Source organism: Pristiophorus japonicus, chromosome 16, assembly GCF_044704955.1.
Source record: "Pristiophorus japonicus isolate sPriJap1 chromosome 16, sPriJap1.hap1, whole genome shotgun sequence".
Taxonomy (NCBI): Eukaryota; Metazoa; Chordata; class Chondrichthyes; family Pristiophoridae; genus Pristiophorus; species Pristiophorus japonicus.
In genome coordinates, this window is record NC_091992.1 from 72740626 (window position 1) to 72754624 (window position 13999).

Here is a 13999-nt window from a genome sequence, read left to right on the forward strand (position 1 = left end):
AAAGAGCAGCCACAGGCACGATGGGCCGAATGGCCTTGTTCTGTGCTGTATGATTCTAAGTATGTAATTCTGGGACGGAAACTCGGGAGCTGAAGGTCGGTTGCTAACGTCAGCTGATAATGCCAGGGTTCGCCTGGTGTAAAATCTGGTTTTTCAAGGGCGTAAAGAATTGCTGCCCCGCCGACTACCGCCATGGAAATCCTGACATTGGTTCGTGTGTAACGCCTCATTGCGGCCGGCCTCGCCAAATTCACTTTTTCTGCCTCGCTGGCGAGGAACACGACACAAAACGTGGCATTGACACGGCAGGGTTAGGATTCTGGGGCGGCATTTAAACGGAGTTGCAGCCCGGGGCACAGAGGTCGTGGTCAGTGCAGCGTTTGGTCCTCGCTCAGTGCGTACGTGTTGGCGTGCTGCGTCTGTTGACCACTCAGCTTGGCCACTAGGGTTTCCCAAACATTGGTGGGCTTCAGGTCATTGACATTGGCAACTCGTATCGCGCTGGTACCTCTGCAACTCGATGGGGGCAGTGATGGCACACCACATCGCCCTACGGCGAAGATTCAAAGGTGCCGGCTACAGACGGCTTATGGCGAGTGTGGGTCCACGCCAGAGGAGAGGTCCCAGACATCGGGCCAGGAGGCCGTACACACGCAGGGGTTTACTATGTGCATTACTCTTACCGTAATATGTCCGAGGAACAATGCATAAGGTAGCTCCGCCTCGGTAAGGAGGTGGTGACGGAGCCTGAGACTGCTACGGCTGGAAGGGCTGCTCGTCAGAGACTCGTCACGAAGCGATTCCAGTGAATGACACTATACAAGCAGAATGGCCACCCTATACACCTTGGCATCTGCTGAACACATCGCTCCCCACCCTGCAAGCCTCCCTGTATATAACTCCCAACACAATAATGTCAAAAAGCAAAAGTTAATTTAGTTACCAGAAAAATCATAGTGTGCTGTAAAATAACACAACATAACACCATAACCCTCAGCAATTAATCAAACTAAGAAGGTCCCTCCAAACATTCCCAGCAACATCCAAGTGCAACGATTTACATGAGTTCATTTTCCAACAAGGTAGCCATCTCTGGCGACTATCAAACAATTGTTTGCTGGTTCATCCAAGTGAAACTATTTGCACGAGTTCAGATTTAAACAAGGCTGAACAAGGCCAGCAGCTGTGGCTACCATCCTCCAGTTGTTTAATAGGATTTGTTGAGTGCATTCCCACCCCTTCCCTTTTCCCTCCTCCCATGCCTACTGCTCCTCCTCAATGGGGTCTCAGGGCCTGCAGCAAGGTTGGTAGTCAGTTGGTCACTTTGAGCCGTTGCCACACATGATGGCCTAGCAGGATGTTCCTGACCAGCTTGGGCCCTGGAAGGGCTGGCTGCGGACTGCCTCACCTCAGCACGGGCTGCAGCACTCTGTGGGGGCTGGGTTGCAGAGAGCGGCAGGTGCAAGGGTGGAATGATGTTGTCCTGAGAGAGGACATCACGTTCCAACAGGCCCGAAACACTGCTACTCCCCCGGGGCAGAGCCTCATCATCTGGAGCATCTAGCTGAGCACAGATTGCTGCCGTGCTTCGGCAACATAGAACTGATGGGGCCCCAGACCCGATGGCAGTGGTCAGTGTGTCTGTGGCATCAAGTTGCCTCTGCATTAACACAGACTGCGACTGCAGCGCACCACAGAGCTAATTGATGTCACCACGCACTGACAACATGACAGTCTGCAGGCCTCCAATAGCGTCGGCCTGGTGCTCAATGACTACTGCAACGTCAGCCATAGCCCATGCCACAATGTCCGCGAGTGAAAGCCTGTATTTCTGAAACACTTTGCTTTGGCGCAGTCTGGAGAAATCGAAAGGGTTAAAAGTTGAAGATTGAAACAGAGGATATTTGGATCGATACAGGCTGTTAGACGATATGGAGTCATGTAGCCATTCAAATGTGTCTATCTGATCACCTGTGTGTTTACAGTACTGCATGGTGGGAGTCAATTTATGGCAGCGAGACTTGACTTCAGGATAATGAGTAGCTGGTCATTTATCTGTATGTTAAGTATTTGTATGTATCATCGATACTATCTGTGCATGGAATCAAAGAAACTCCTGTTTCTGATTACTATGCGATCTGGTTTATGTACAGCAATTCATGACATTGTCTGTGTTAATTATCTGTATGTACTATGCAAGGAAACAAGAGTACAAAGGCTTTTTTGGTATAAAGATGAGAGGGAAGGCTGTTTGAGCCACACACATTAGACACTGGAAACTCGAAGATGTGTGTGTCACAAGCTGCCACGGAAATCGGAACAAGCAGAAAGCTGCCTTTGTGAAGTGTCTCAGTAACTTTCATACTTGGTTTGTCATCATCATAGACAGTCCCTCGAGTCGAGGATGACTTGCTGCCATGCCAAAAAGTTCACAGGTGTTTCAATGAAGGACCTGAACTACATGTTGGAGGGTGGAAGATGCCTGTGCGTGGATTTTTTTAACATGTGGTGACCGTTGCACACCAGCCACCACACGGGCTTGACAGAGCTAGGTCTTGGTCCAGTGGCAAGGATTAACCAAGACAACTGGAGACCAGCTCTGCTGCACGGACCTAGTGCGCACACATATCGCAGTGTGGGCTGGCTCGTGCTGCCCCTGGGCCCTCGCCTCTTCTGGGCCCCGAGCTCTCACCTCTCCTGGGCCCCGATCACGTCCCTCTACAATCTCTCGCCGCTCCTTCGCCCCGACCTCACTGCTACTGCTGTACCTGCCCACACTCCAATCAGCGACCTGGATCTTGGTGATGTCCAATCCAGTCGCCCTTTTCGCTGCCATTGCCCTCCTGCACCAACACGTGCTGCTCCCTGGAGTGATAGGCCGCCACACTGCTCCTTCCGCTCCCCGGCCTGCTACTTGGGTTGTACAGTATGACTGTCTAAATAAAAGACCTGATGCTTCCATTACTACAACTGAGTGTGTGTGTAATTCGACATTTAAAGCAATGACGCCAAAAGAGCAAGAACGCTGTACAACATCTTGGTGACCCTGACGTGATTTTCAAAAGCTCGTTGGCTGAAGTGTTTCCCACACATCACTTCGAGGGGTGAGCATCCTCCTAGTTGTAGTGACTTAAAGGGATCTTCAGTTAGTAATGGGAGGCTCAGGGGATATTCCAGTTGAGGTCCGGTCATTTCTGAATGAGTGGATTGAGTCGAAAGGGGGACCTTATGGGATAAGGCAGGAAACAATGACAGGAGGATGGAGAGAGACACGGCAGTCTTCAGTGGAGAGTGTCCAGTTAAAAAAGATTAAAGTGTTTGGGTTAAAAAGTGATAAAAAGAGAAAAGCGTTAGTGTTGCAGTGTCTCATGCTGGGGATTCAAACGTTCGGAGAAGAGGCTGAGGCTCGAGATAGGGAAGTCTCAGAACTCAGAGAGCAGCTAACAGCAGTGAGTGAAGGAGTAGAGAATTGGTGATTTCAGGCACTCGGGGCAGCCAGGACTGTTCTGACACTGGATCAGGATCTTGCTGATGAACAGAAGCGTTATTAAGATCTAGAGAAAGGAATATCTAAGCTGCAGCAGATGGTGGTATTAGGTTGCCCAGCGGAGACAGCAATTGATAAAGCTGGGTGGTATTCGGAGGATTCCCCGGGCTGACAGTTGAAAATGGGATTAAGGGACAGGGAGAATGCCCACCGTTCCCTTCCGCAGCTCCCTTGTCTTCTCTGACTTCGGAGCCTCGAACCCGCGTGGTTCGCGTGGCAACGTTAGGTACGGAGGCGGAGCACTTAGATGCCTCTTCGGTTACTCAGACGCTTAACACCCCACAACATTTTACACGGCCTTCCGGTAATGCAGAGAGTGGGGGAAGCACGCTCGAGCGGACAAGGCGAGAGCAGGTTCATGATTCCTCTACTCCCTATGGAGCTCCTGAAGGGAACACTATCTTATGTGACTGTGAGAATTCCTGGTATGAGCGAGGAGGGGTACAGTTACACAACATGAGAGCGATCCTTAGTGAAGTGGGACCTGCACCGCTTTAGGATCTTAATAAGTTTGCCCAGTGGTGGTGTAATATTCTGGGATGGTGGCAGTCAGGGAACATATCAGAGAAACAAAGGGTTCACGCAATTCTGCAAGCTTTAGGGAATCACCGGGGAAAGGTAGTAGGTTTTGGAACAACTTCCAGGTCTCTGCTTGGTAGAATAATAGTTGCAATCTTTGGTGCTCACTCAGGGCCACAGTTAATAAAGCGGCTGGCACTATGTAAAAGTTTGGGAAGTAAGTGGATTGATATCAGTCATTACGGGGATGGTACACAAAGAGAGATCAATTTGACTCTCCTACCCCCTTCTGTAGCTCTGGAAGTAGATGCCTGGGGCGGGGATGATAGTTTTGATAAATGATTGGCAAGGGTAGAAAGCTTGTATCAGAGAGCTCAGGAATTTCAGTCATGGAAGTGAGACAGGGGTTACAGCAATGGAAGGCAGAAGGGCCTGAGTGGATGAATCCCGCGAGGAGTCTCATAAAAGGAGCAGGACCAGGCGGTGCCCGTCAGTTGATAGAGGACAGGGATAGACTGGCTAAAGAATTGGAAAAGTTAAAAGAAAAGCTGAAGGATCAGGAAAGAGAAGCTAGAGTCACAGACAGGAATGATACCTCGGTTCAGTTGCTGAGGTCGGGGGTAGATTCCGCAGGTGAGGGAGGATCCCTATAGGGATGCCGCGCCTCAACCACACATGTCGTTCCTTTCAGACCCTTACTTCAGGATAGTGGTAGCCATACACTTATCGAGGCTTGTGTGGAACGGCAGCGGGTAATTGACACAGAGTCTGCCGGGCAAATGAGTGTTGAGGTGGTCCTAGAGGAAGGGGATTGCCCTCTTCAGAGACAGTACCCCAACTCCCCAGTCCGATACGAGAGCCACAGTCTCTGTCACAGGTGGGACAGATAGTCATTGAGGGAAGGGGTGGGTGGGCCTGGTTTGCCGCACGCTCCTTCCGCTGCCTGCGCTTGATTTCTGCATGCTCTCGGCGATGAGACTCGAGGTGCTCAGAGCCCTCCCGGATGCACTTCCTCCACTTAGGGTGGTCTTTGGCCAGGGACTCCCAGGTGTCAGTGGGGATGTTGCACTTTATCAGGGAGGCTTTGAGGGTGTCCTTGTAACGTTTCCTCTGCCCACCTTTGGCTCGTTTGCTGTGAAGGAGTTCCGAGTAGAGCGCTTGCTTTGGGAGTCTCGTGTCTGGCATGTGAACAATGTGGCCCGTCCAGCGGAGCTGATCGAGTGTGGTCAGTGCTTCAGTGCTGGGGATGTTGGCCTGGACGGCAGTGTCCGAGAGGCGGTGGGCGCGCTGGTATAGAGCGCACTATTGGACTGTGGTGGGCGGCACAGTGCGGCCTGTATAGAGCGCACTATTGGACTGTGGCAGGCGGCACAGTGCGGCCTGTATAGAGCGCACTATTTGACTGTGGCAGGCGGCACAGCGCAGCCTGTATAGAGCGCACTATTGGACTGTGGCGTGCGGCACAGTGCTGCAGATTATCCCCCCCATTGCCTGCCATGTGTGGATTTGTAACTTCCAGCAAGGGTTTTGCGGGATGGTCAGCAGGTCCTGGTCAAAGGCTGCGGGGTCACGTTCAACCTGGTGATGTGTGAGGCTTGTGTTGATTGAGTTTGTGACTGTTAATCCTGGGGCTTTGTGTGTTGCTGAGTTCCCAGTGACAGCTCTCCGCCCACAGCACACGGGGCAGGCTGTTTGGCTCGCAGAGCCGTCATTCCACCCCGCACACACTGCTGCGGAAGTCTTGGGGCAGTGGGCACAGCCTCCGTCTCTCACTGTTAGTGTGCGGCCGCAGGCCAGCGCTAATTCCGGGCCGTGCCGTGCCCGCTCACCATGGGCTGGGCGAGTTTGCTGAGGACCTTGCCGCGGGCTATGGGCCCTGGGTCCTGGAGCCGCAGCGGGCGGGCTGTGGGGGGCCACTGGTGCACAGGCAGCGGCCGGATCAGGAGCACCCTCCGCCCGGGCAGGTGAGCAGCCGGGAGCCCGCAGCATTACTTCAATATGGTGTGGAGACAGGGCGCTCCCCCGCTCTCTGTCTGTGTGTGGTGTGTGTGTACCTCTCTGTGACTTTCTCTCTCTCTCTGACTCTGACTCGCTCCCTGAAACACTCTCTGTGACTCTCTCTGACACTCTGACTCTCTATCTGTGACTTTCTCTGACACTCGCTCTCTCTCTCTGACACTCTCTATCTCGATCTCTGTGACTCTGTCACTCTCTGACTCTTTGTGACTCTCTGACACTCTCTCTCTGTGACTCTGACACTCTCTCTGTGACTCTGACACTCTCTGACTCTCTCTCTGTGACTCTTGACACTTTCTGGCTCTCTCTCTCTCTGACTCTGACACTCTGACTTTCTCTCTCTCTGTGACTCTCTCTGACTCTGACACTCTGACTCGCTCCCTGACACACTCTCTGTGACTCTCTCTGACACTCTCTCTCTCTCTCTCTGACACTCTCTCTCTCTCTCTGTGACGCTGTCACTCTCTGACTCTCTTTGTGACTCTCTGACACACTCTCTCTGTGACTCTGACACTCTCTCTCTCTGTGACTCTGACACTCTCTGACTCTCTCTCTGTGACTGTCTCTGACTCTCTCTCTCTCTCTCTGACACTCTCTATCTCTGTGACTCTGTCACTCTGACTCTCTGTGACTCTCTGACACTCTCTCTCTGTGACTCTGACACTCTCTGACTCTCTCTCTCTCTCTCTCTGTGACTCTCTCTCTCTCTCTGACACTCTGACTCGCTCCCTGACACACTCTCTGTGACTCTCTCTGACACTCTCTCTCTCTGACACTCTCTCTCTCTCTCTCTGTGACGCTGTCACTCTCTGACTCTCTTTGTGACTCTCTGACACACTCTCTCTCTCTGTGACTCTCTGTGACTCTGACACTCTCTCTGTGATTCTCTCTGACACACTCTCTCTCTCTCTGTGACTCTGACTCTCTCTCTCTCTCTCTCTGTTGTTTATCTCCGGTTAACTGTTAATTTATATTTATACTTTTTTTGAATAACTACATGTAAATGCCAATTCTGGACATGTTTTACAGCAGACTTGGGTACAGGGCTACACCGATGATGCAGAGTGGTTTAGCGTCGCCCCCCACACCAAACTCCGTCTAACCCGAGGGTGTGTGTAAACCTCGCACAGATCATCTGTGATGGACAGAGTACCAGTGCAGCCTGCAGTATAACACTTATCTTGGCAGTTTAACTTTGGGATGCGTTTATTTGTAATAACTGAATTGCAGCCGTTTCTCTGGCTCTCCATTATCGCATAGCCTATTGACCCACTTGGAGGATAAGCCGCACCCTGAAGTGACTCTGCAATGTGTAACTGGAACCGCCAGCCCAACTTTGCCCATTGGAACCTGATCCATTTGGACTTCAGAGAGCACACATCCCTCCCCCAGCCGAAGTGCCTTACTCCAGCGCAAGTGCGGGACCATAGCCCCCACTCATGGGGCACTGTGTGCGGATTGCTACAGCTTTATTGTGTACAAAGTGTAAATGTACTGGAGTGCATCATCAACCCTGGCAACCACATTCTAATATCAACCAGTTGACTGTCCAGTTTAATTTGTTTAATTGTGTCAGTTTTAGTGCCCCATTCCTAACCAGGGCCACCTGATTTACAGGTGCAGCTGAAAATAGTGTTGTGTCTTCTGGACCATGTTGGGTGTGGGTGTAAAGGGGGTTGGAAGAACGTGATTTGTCTTCCAAGTTCCCTCTTCTCCCCCCCAATCCCCCCCAACAGGCTCTTTGCCCCTCTCTTCCTCCCCCCCGCCAATGGGTGCGGTGGGTGGGGGCTCCGCAGGCAACGTGGTGTTCGGGGCCAGTTTCGCCCACGCGCAGAAAAGGGTCGGTGTAAATAGCGCGGGGGTGGGGGGGGGGAGACTATTTGTCCCAAGTCGAACGCGAGTTCGGGCAAATACTCAACGCGGTAACTTTGCACTGCAGAGTGATTGTCAAGTGCACTCGTGGTCTGGTCGTATTCAAAGCGAAGTCACAGTGTGTGGAGATTCCCGGAGGACAGAAGTTGTTTCTGTGACCATTGTTGGCGAGTCTCTAATGCTGCAGACGGAGAGAGTTGACCCACCAGATTTCTATTCGGGAAGTTAGGGTGTGAAGTGGTTTCGAGCCGGGATGGCAAATTGGGATTAGAGATTTTTGAGCTGGTGTGGAAACAAAGTGGCAGAGAGGATAGGACGGGTGGAAGAATTTACTCCAGATCTGTGTTGCTATTGGATCAGCGGAGCCTCAACCTGTTGTATACATGTAAATAACTGACACACTGAGCCACGAGAAATGTAACTTAACTCAACTGTGCTTTTATACAACCCAAAATGGTGTCCCCAAACCAGCATGAGTACAGCAACTGTGAATAGCTCCCGCATGGTCCTAATGCCCGTCCAGTGAGCTTTAACAAATAGAGTATGAACATAACATATTTCCCCCCCCCCTTTTTAAAACCACAATCTATGTACAGACAAAGTCCTGAGATAGCCAGGTCGTGTTCTGATACACTGAGACCGGTGTGGAGCTTGCAGTGTTTGCTCGAAGTTACCGGTTGGGAAACAGAACGGTGCCTCTGTTCCATTCTGCTGGTCTCTGTGCTAGGTTTGACTGGGGGGGGGGGGGGGCGGGCGGTGTTTGAGAATGTCCAGTAGCCAGTGAAGATTATGAGCTCGCGGGTATCTTCCCCGTTAGCGAGTGCTTTGTCGAACGGTATGTGTGGAGAATGGATTGAACCGCTTCGCCAAATGTTTGGCCTGCTGCGAGGTTGGCTTTCAAATCCTCTTTGATGACGCGGTTAAATCGCTCAACACCTCTGTTGCTTTGAGGATTGTACCGAGCAGTAAGACGATGCTCGATAGCATGACGAGTGAGGAAATCCGCGAACTGGTCGGACACAAACTGTGGTCCATTGTCAGTGATTATGACCTCTGGGAGGCCCCACTTTGAGAACATACGCTGCAGAATAGTGACAATCGTTGATGAGGTCACTGAACTTGTTGTGATAATTAGCCATTTGGAATGCAGGTCATGTACTACAACAATGAACCGCTGGTGCTGTGGAGCTGCTTCAACTGGACCGAAGATATCCAACCGAAGTTGTTGCCCTGATCTTTGTGGCCATGGAATAGGGTTCATTGGCGCTGGTCGAATGTTTGTAGCCTTTTTGCTCAGACTGCATGCTTCGCAGTGTGAGACAAACTCCTCGATGCCAGTGTCAATCCCAGGCCACCATACTGAATCGCGACATTTCTGCTTCATGCGGACAATGTCAGGGTGTCCATCGTGTGCCAATGAGAGAACACGCTGTTGAAGTGACTTGGGAGTTACTGCTCTATCACCACCACCATCATCATCATTATAGGCAGTCCCTTGGCATCGAGGAGGACTTGCTTCCACTCCCAAAGTAAGTTCTTGATGGCTGAACAGTCCGATACGAGAGCCACAGACCCTGTTACAGGTGGGACAGACATTCGTTGAGGGTAGGGGTGGGTGGGGCTGGTTTGCCACGCGCTCCTTCCGCTGCCTGCCCCTGGCCTCTTCATGCTCCTTGCATCGAGACTCAAAAGAGCTCAACGCCTTCCTGGATGGACTTTCTCCACCTTGAGCGGTCTGCGGCCAGGGTCTCCCAGGTGTCAGTGGTGATGTCGCACTTTACCAGGGAGACTTTGAGGGTGCCCTTATAATGTTTCCGCTGTCCTCGTTTGGCTCGTTTACCATGAAGGACCTCCACATAAAGCATTTGCTTAGGGAGTCTCGTAACTGACGTGCGTACTATGTGGTCTGCCCAGCGAAGCTGATCGAGTGTAGTCAGTGCTTCAATGCCGGGGATGTTAGCCTGGTCGAGGATACTGATGTTGGTGCGCTTATCTTCCCAGAAGATTTGTAGGATCTTGCAGAGACATCGTTGGTGATATATCTCCAGCGACTTGAGGTGCCTTCTGTACATTGTCCATGCCTCAGACCCATACAGGAGGGCGGGTATTACTACAGCCCTGTAGACCATGAGTTTGGTGGTAGATTTGAGGGCCTGGCCTTCGAACACTCTTTTCCGCAGGCGGGCGAAGGCTGTACTGGTGCACTGGAGGTGATGCTGAATCTCCGCATCAATGTCTGCCTTTGTTGATAAGAGGCTCCCGAGATATGGGAAATGGTCCACGTTGTCCAGGGCCGCACCGTGGATCTTGATGATTGGAGGGCAGTGCTGTGCGGCGGTGACAAGCTGGTGAAGGACCTTTGTCTTTCAGATGTTAAGCGTAAGGCCCATGCTTTCATATGCCTCAGTGAATACATTGACTATATCTTGGAGTTCAGCCTCTGAATGTGCACAGACGCAGGCGTCTTCCGCATACTGCAGCTCAATGAGATTGGGGTGATCTTGGACCTAGCCTGGAGGCGGTGTAGGTTAAGCAGCTTCCCACTGGTTCTGTAGTTTAGTTCCACTCCAGCCTGTTGATTGTGAGGTGGAGCATGGTGGCGAGGAAGATTGAGAAGAGGGTTGGAGCGATGACGCAGCCCTGTTTGACCCCGGTCTGGACGTGGATTGGGTCTGTAATGGATCCATTGGTAAGGATCACGGCCTGCATGTCGTCGTGGATCACGGCCTGCATGTCGTCGTGGAGCAGGCGAAGGATGTTGACAAACTTTTGGGAACATCCGAAACGGAGGAGGACGCTCCATAGACCCTCACGGTTGACAGTGTCAAAGGCCTTTGTAAGATCATAAAAGGCCATGTATAAGGGCTGGTGCTGTTCCCTGCATTTTTTCTGCAACTGGCGCGCTGTAAAGATCATGTTCGTTGTGCCCCGTAGGGAACAAAATCCGCACTGTGATTCCAGGAGGAGCTCCTTGGCCACAGGGAGAAGACGATTGAGGAGAACTCGAGCGACAACTTTCCCAGTGGCTGAAAGTAGGGAGATTCCCCTGTCGTTGCCGCAGTCGGACTTGTCCCCCCTTTTTAAAGATGGTCACGATCACTGCATCTCTGAGATCTCCCAGCATGCTCCCCTTCCTCCAGATGAGAGAGATGAGGTCGTGTATCCGTGCCAACAGTGCCTCTCCGCCATACATCAGTGCCTCAGCAGGGATTCCATCCGCTCCCGTAGCCTTGTTATTCTTCAGCTGTTTTATGGCTTTGCCTACCTCGTGCAACGTTGGAGTTTCACTGAGTTGGTGGCGGGTCGCATGTTGCGGGATGGAGTCGAGAACACTCGAGTCAAAGGCAGAGTCTCAATTGAGGAGATCTTCAAAGTGCTCCTTCCATTGGGCCCTGACTACCTCTCGGTGTCCTTGATGAGTGTTTCCCCGTTCTTGTCCAGGAGTGGGGTAGGGCCTTGGGAGTTTGGACCGTAGGTGGCCTTGACTGCAGTGAAGAATCCTCGCATATCGTGGCTGTCGGCCAGTTGTTGTGTCTCCTGTGCTTTCTCCATCCACCATCTGTTCTTTAGGTCCTGGGTTTTTTGTTGGACCTGAGCCTTGAGCCGTCTGTAATGTTGTTTTGCAGCTCCCGAGTTGGGTTGTTGTTTGAGGCTCAGAAATGCTTTGCGCTTGAGATCTATTAATTCTTTGATCTCCTGATCATTTTCATCAAACCAGTCCTGATATTTTCTGGTTGAGTGACCAAGTGTCTCTTCACAGGCACTGGTTATAGAGGCCTGGAGGGCAGACCAAGCGCTGTGGCCATTCAGCATCTCAGGGTCATCAAGGCATGCCAGATTGGCTGTGAGACGCTGGCTGTATAGGGCTCTCTAAATGCCCGGCATTAACTTTTTTGCTTCTGCTGTCCTCTCTGCTTTGGGGCAATGTTAATGTTGATGATGGACCAGATTAGGCGGTGGTCTGTCCAGTAGTTGTCCGCTCCTGTCATGGCGCGGGTGATGCGTCCATCCTTTTGATCCCTGGCTCGGACGATGACATAGTCAAGCAGGTGCCAGTGTTTGGAGCGAGGGTGTTGCCACGATGCCTTGTATTTGTCCCTCTGGTGGAACAGGGTGTTGGTGATTAGTTCGTGTTCTAGACATTTTGTCAGGAGTAGGGTACTGCTGGAGTTGGCTTTCCCTAACTGCTCTCTGCCAATCACGTCTCCCCAAAGGGCTGTATCTTTGCCAACCCTGGCATTAAAATCACCCAGGAGGATCAATTTGTCGCCCATGGGGACGCAGGACAAGGATGTCTCGAGGTTGGAATAAAAACCCTCTTTAGCCTCATCCGTTGCATCGAGTGTAGGGGCATACGCACTGATGAATGTGGCACATTGGTTCCGAGATAGGGTAATACGGAGAGTCATGAGGCGTTTGTTAACCCCACAGGGAGAGTCATTGAGGCGGTCGACCAGCTCATTCTTGACGGCAAAGCCGACTCCATGAAGGCAGCGTTCTGCCTCGGTTTCCCTTTCCAGAAGAAGGTGTAACCTCCACCATGTTCCTTGAGCTGGCCTTCCCCTGCCCACCGGGCCTCGCTTAGGGCGGCGATGTCAATGTCAAAACATCTGCGTTCCCGGGCAACTCTGGCGGTACAGCGTTCCGGCCTGTTGCTGTTGGGATTGTCCATGAGGGTCCCGAACTTCATCCTGACGGAGTGGAAGATGCCTGTGCGTGAGTTCGTTTAAGGTGGGGTGGTCGCAGCACACCGGCAAACACACGGGCTTAGCTGAGCAAGGTCTTGGTCCAGTGGCAAGGGGGTCCAAGACGACTAGAGACCAGACACCGTTCGATAAGCCTAACTGTCTACGATCGTAAGCTCGGCGCCGGGTAGTGCCATTGATGGTAGATGGCCCGAGGATAGGTTGGGGGGCAGGCATTAGGAAGGTGACTTCCAAAATTATTTTAAAAGATTAAAAGTTGATAAAGGTTCCCAATTTATTTCAAAAGTTTCTAAGAGTTCTTAAAAATCTAAGATGTAAATCAATAATAGATTATAAAAGTTTCCCCAATTAAAAAAATTTCTAGAAGTTGTTAAAAGTCACAGCTGTAAGATAATAATAAATGTTTAAAAGTATTTCGGTTGAATGTCTAAAATGTAAGTTTTAAAAGTTCTCCCAAATTGTTTAATAAGTTTAAAAGTTGGCTAAAGGTTTAAAAAATTTATTAAAAGTTGGTTGGGAGTTTGAGACGACGCCACATCTTGGTCCCTTCAGCCGGTTTGGCTCTGGCCTCGGAGTCCCCTCGGCGGATTGAACGGTGGCCTCGGAGTCCCCTCGGCGGATTGAACGGTGGCCTCGGAGTCCCCTCGGCGGATTGAACGGTGGCCTCGGAGTCCCCTCGGCGGATTGAACGGTGGCCTCGGAGTCCCCTCGGCGGATTGAACGGTGGCCTCGGAGTCCCCTAGGCGGATTGAACGGTGGCCTCGGAGTCCCCTCGGCGGATTGAACGGTGGCCTCGGAGTCCCCTCGGCGGATTGAACGCCGGTCTCGGAGTCCCCTCGGCGGATTGAACGGTGGCCTCGGAGTCCCCTCGGCGGATTGAACGGTGGCCTCGGAGTCCCCTCGGCGGATTGAACGCCGGTCTCGGAGTCCCCTCGGCGGATTGAACGCCGGTCTCGGAGTCCCCTCGGCGGATTGAACGCCGGTCTCGGAGTCCCCTCGGCGGATTGAACGCCGGTCTCGGAGTCCCCTCGGCGGATTGAACGCCGGTCTCGGAGTCCCCTCGGCGGATTGAACGCCGGTCTCGGAGTCCCCTCGGCGGATTGAACGCCGGTCTCGGAGTCCCCTCGGCGGATTGAACGCCGGTCTCGGAGTCCCCTCGGCGGATTGAACGCCGGTCTCGGAGTCCCCTCGGCGGATTGAACGGTGGCCTCGGAGTCCCCTCGGCGGATTGAACGCCGGTCTCGGAGTCCCCTCGGCGGATTGAACGGTGGCCTCGGAGGCCCCTCGGCGGATTGAACGCCGGTCTCGGAGTCCCCTCGGCGGATTGAACGCCGGTCTC

At 52.3% G+C, this 13999-nt stretch overlaps 1 protein-coding gene across 2 annotated transcripts in view; it reads left to right on the top strand.

Moving 5' to 3' along the window:
• Positions 1-5810: 5810 nt before the first annotated feature.
• The window catches only part of acsf2 (acyl-CoA synthetase family member 2), a 196153-nt gene continuing 187964 nt past the window's right edge, over positions 5811-13999 (top strand). For both annotated transcript variants that reach the window (XM_070857422.1, XM_070857423.1), the window contains exon 1: positions 5811-6030. In XM_070857422.1, coding sequence (XP_070713523.1) covers positions 5897-6030 — 134 coding nt within the window. In that variant the 5' untranslated portion in view covers positions 5811-5896. The remainder of the gene's footprint in view (positions 6031-13999) is intronic.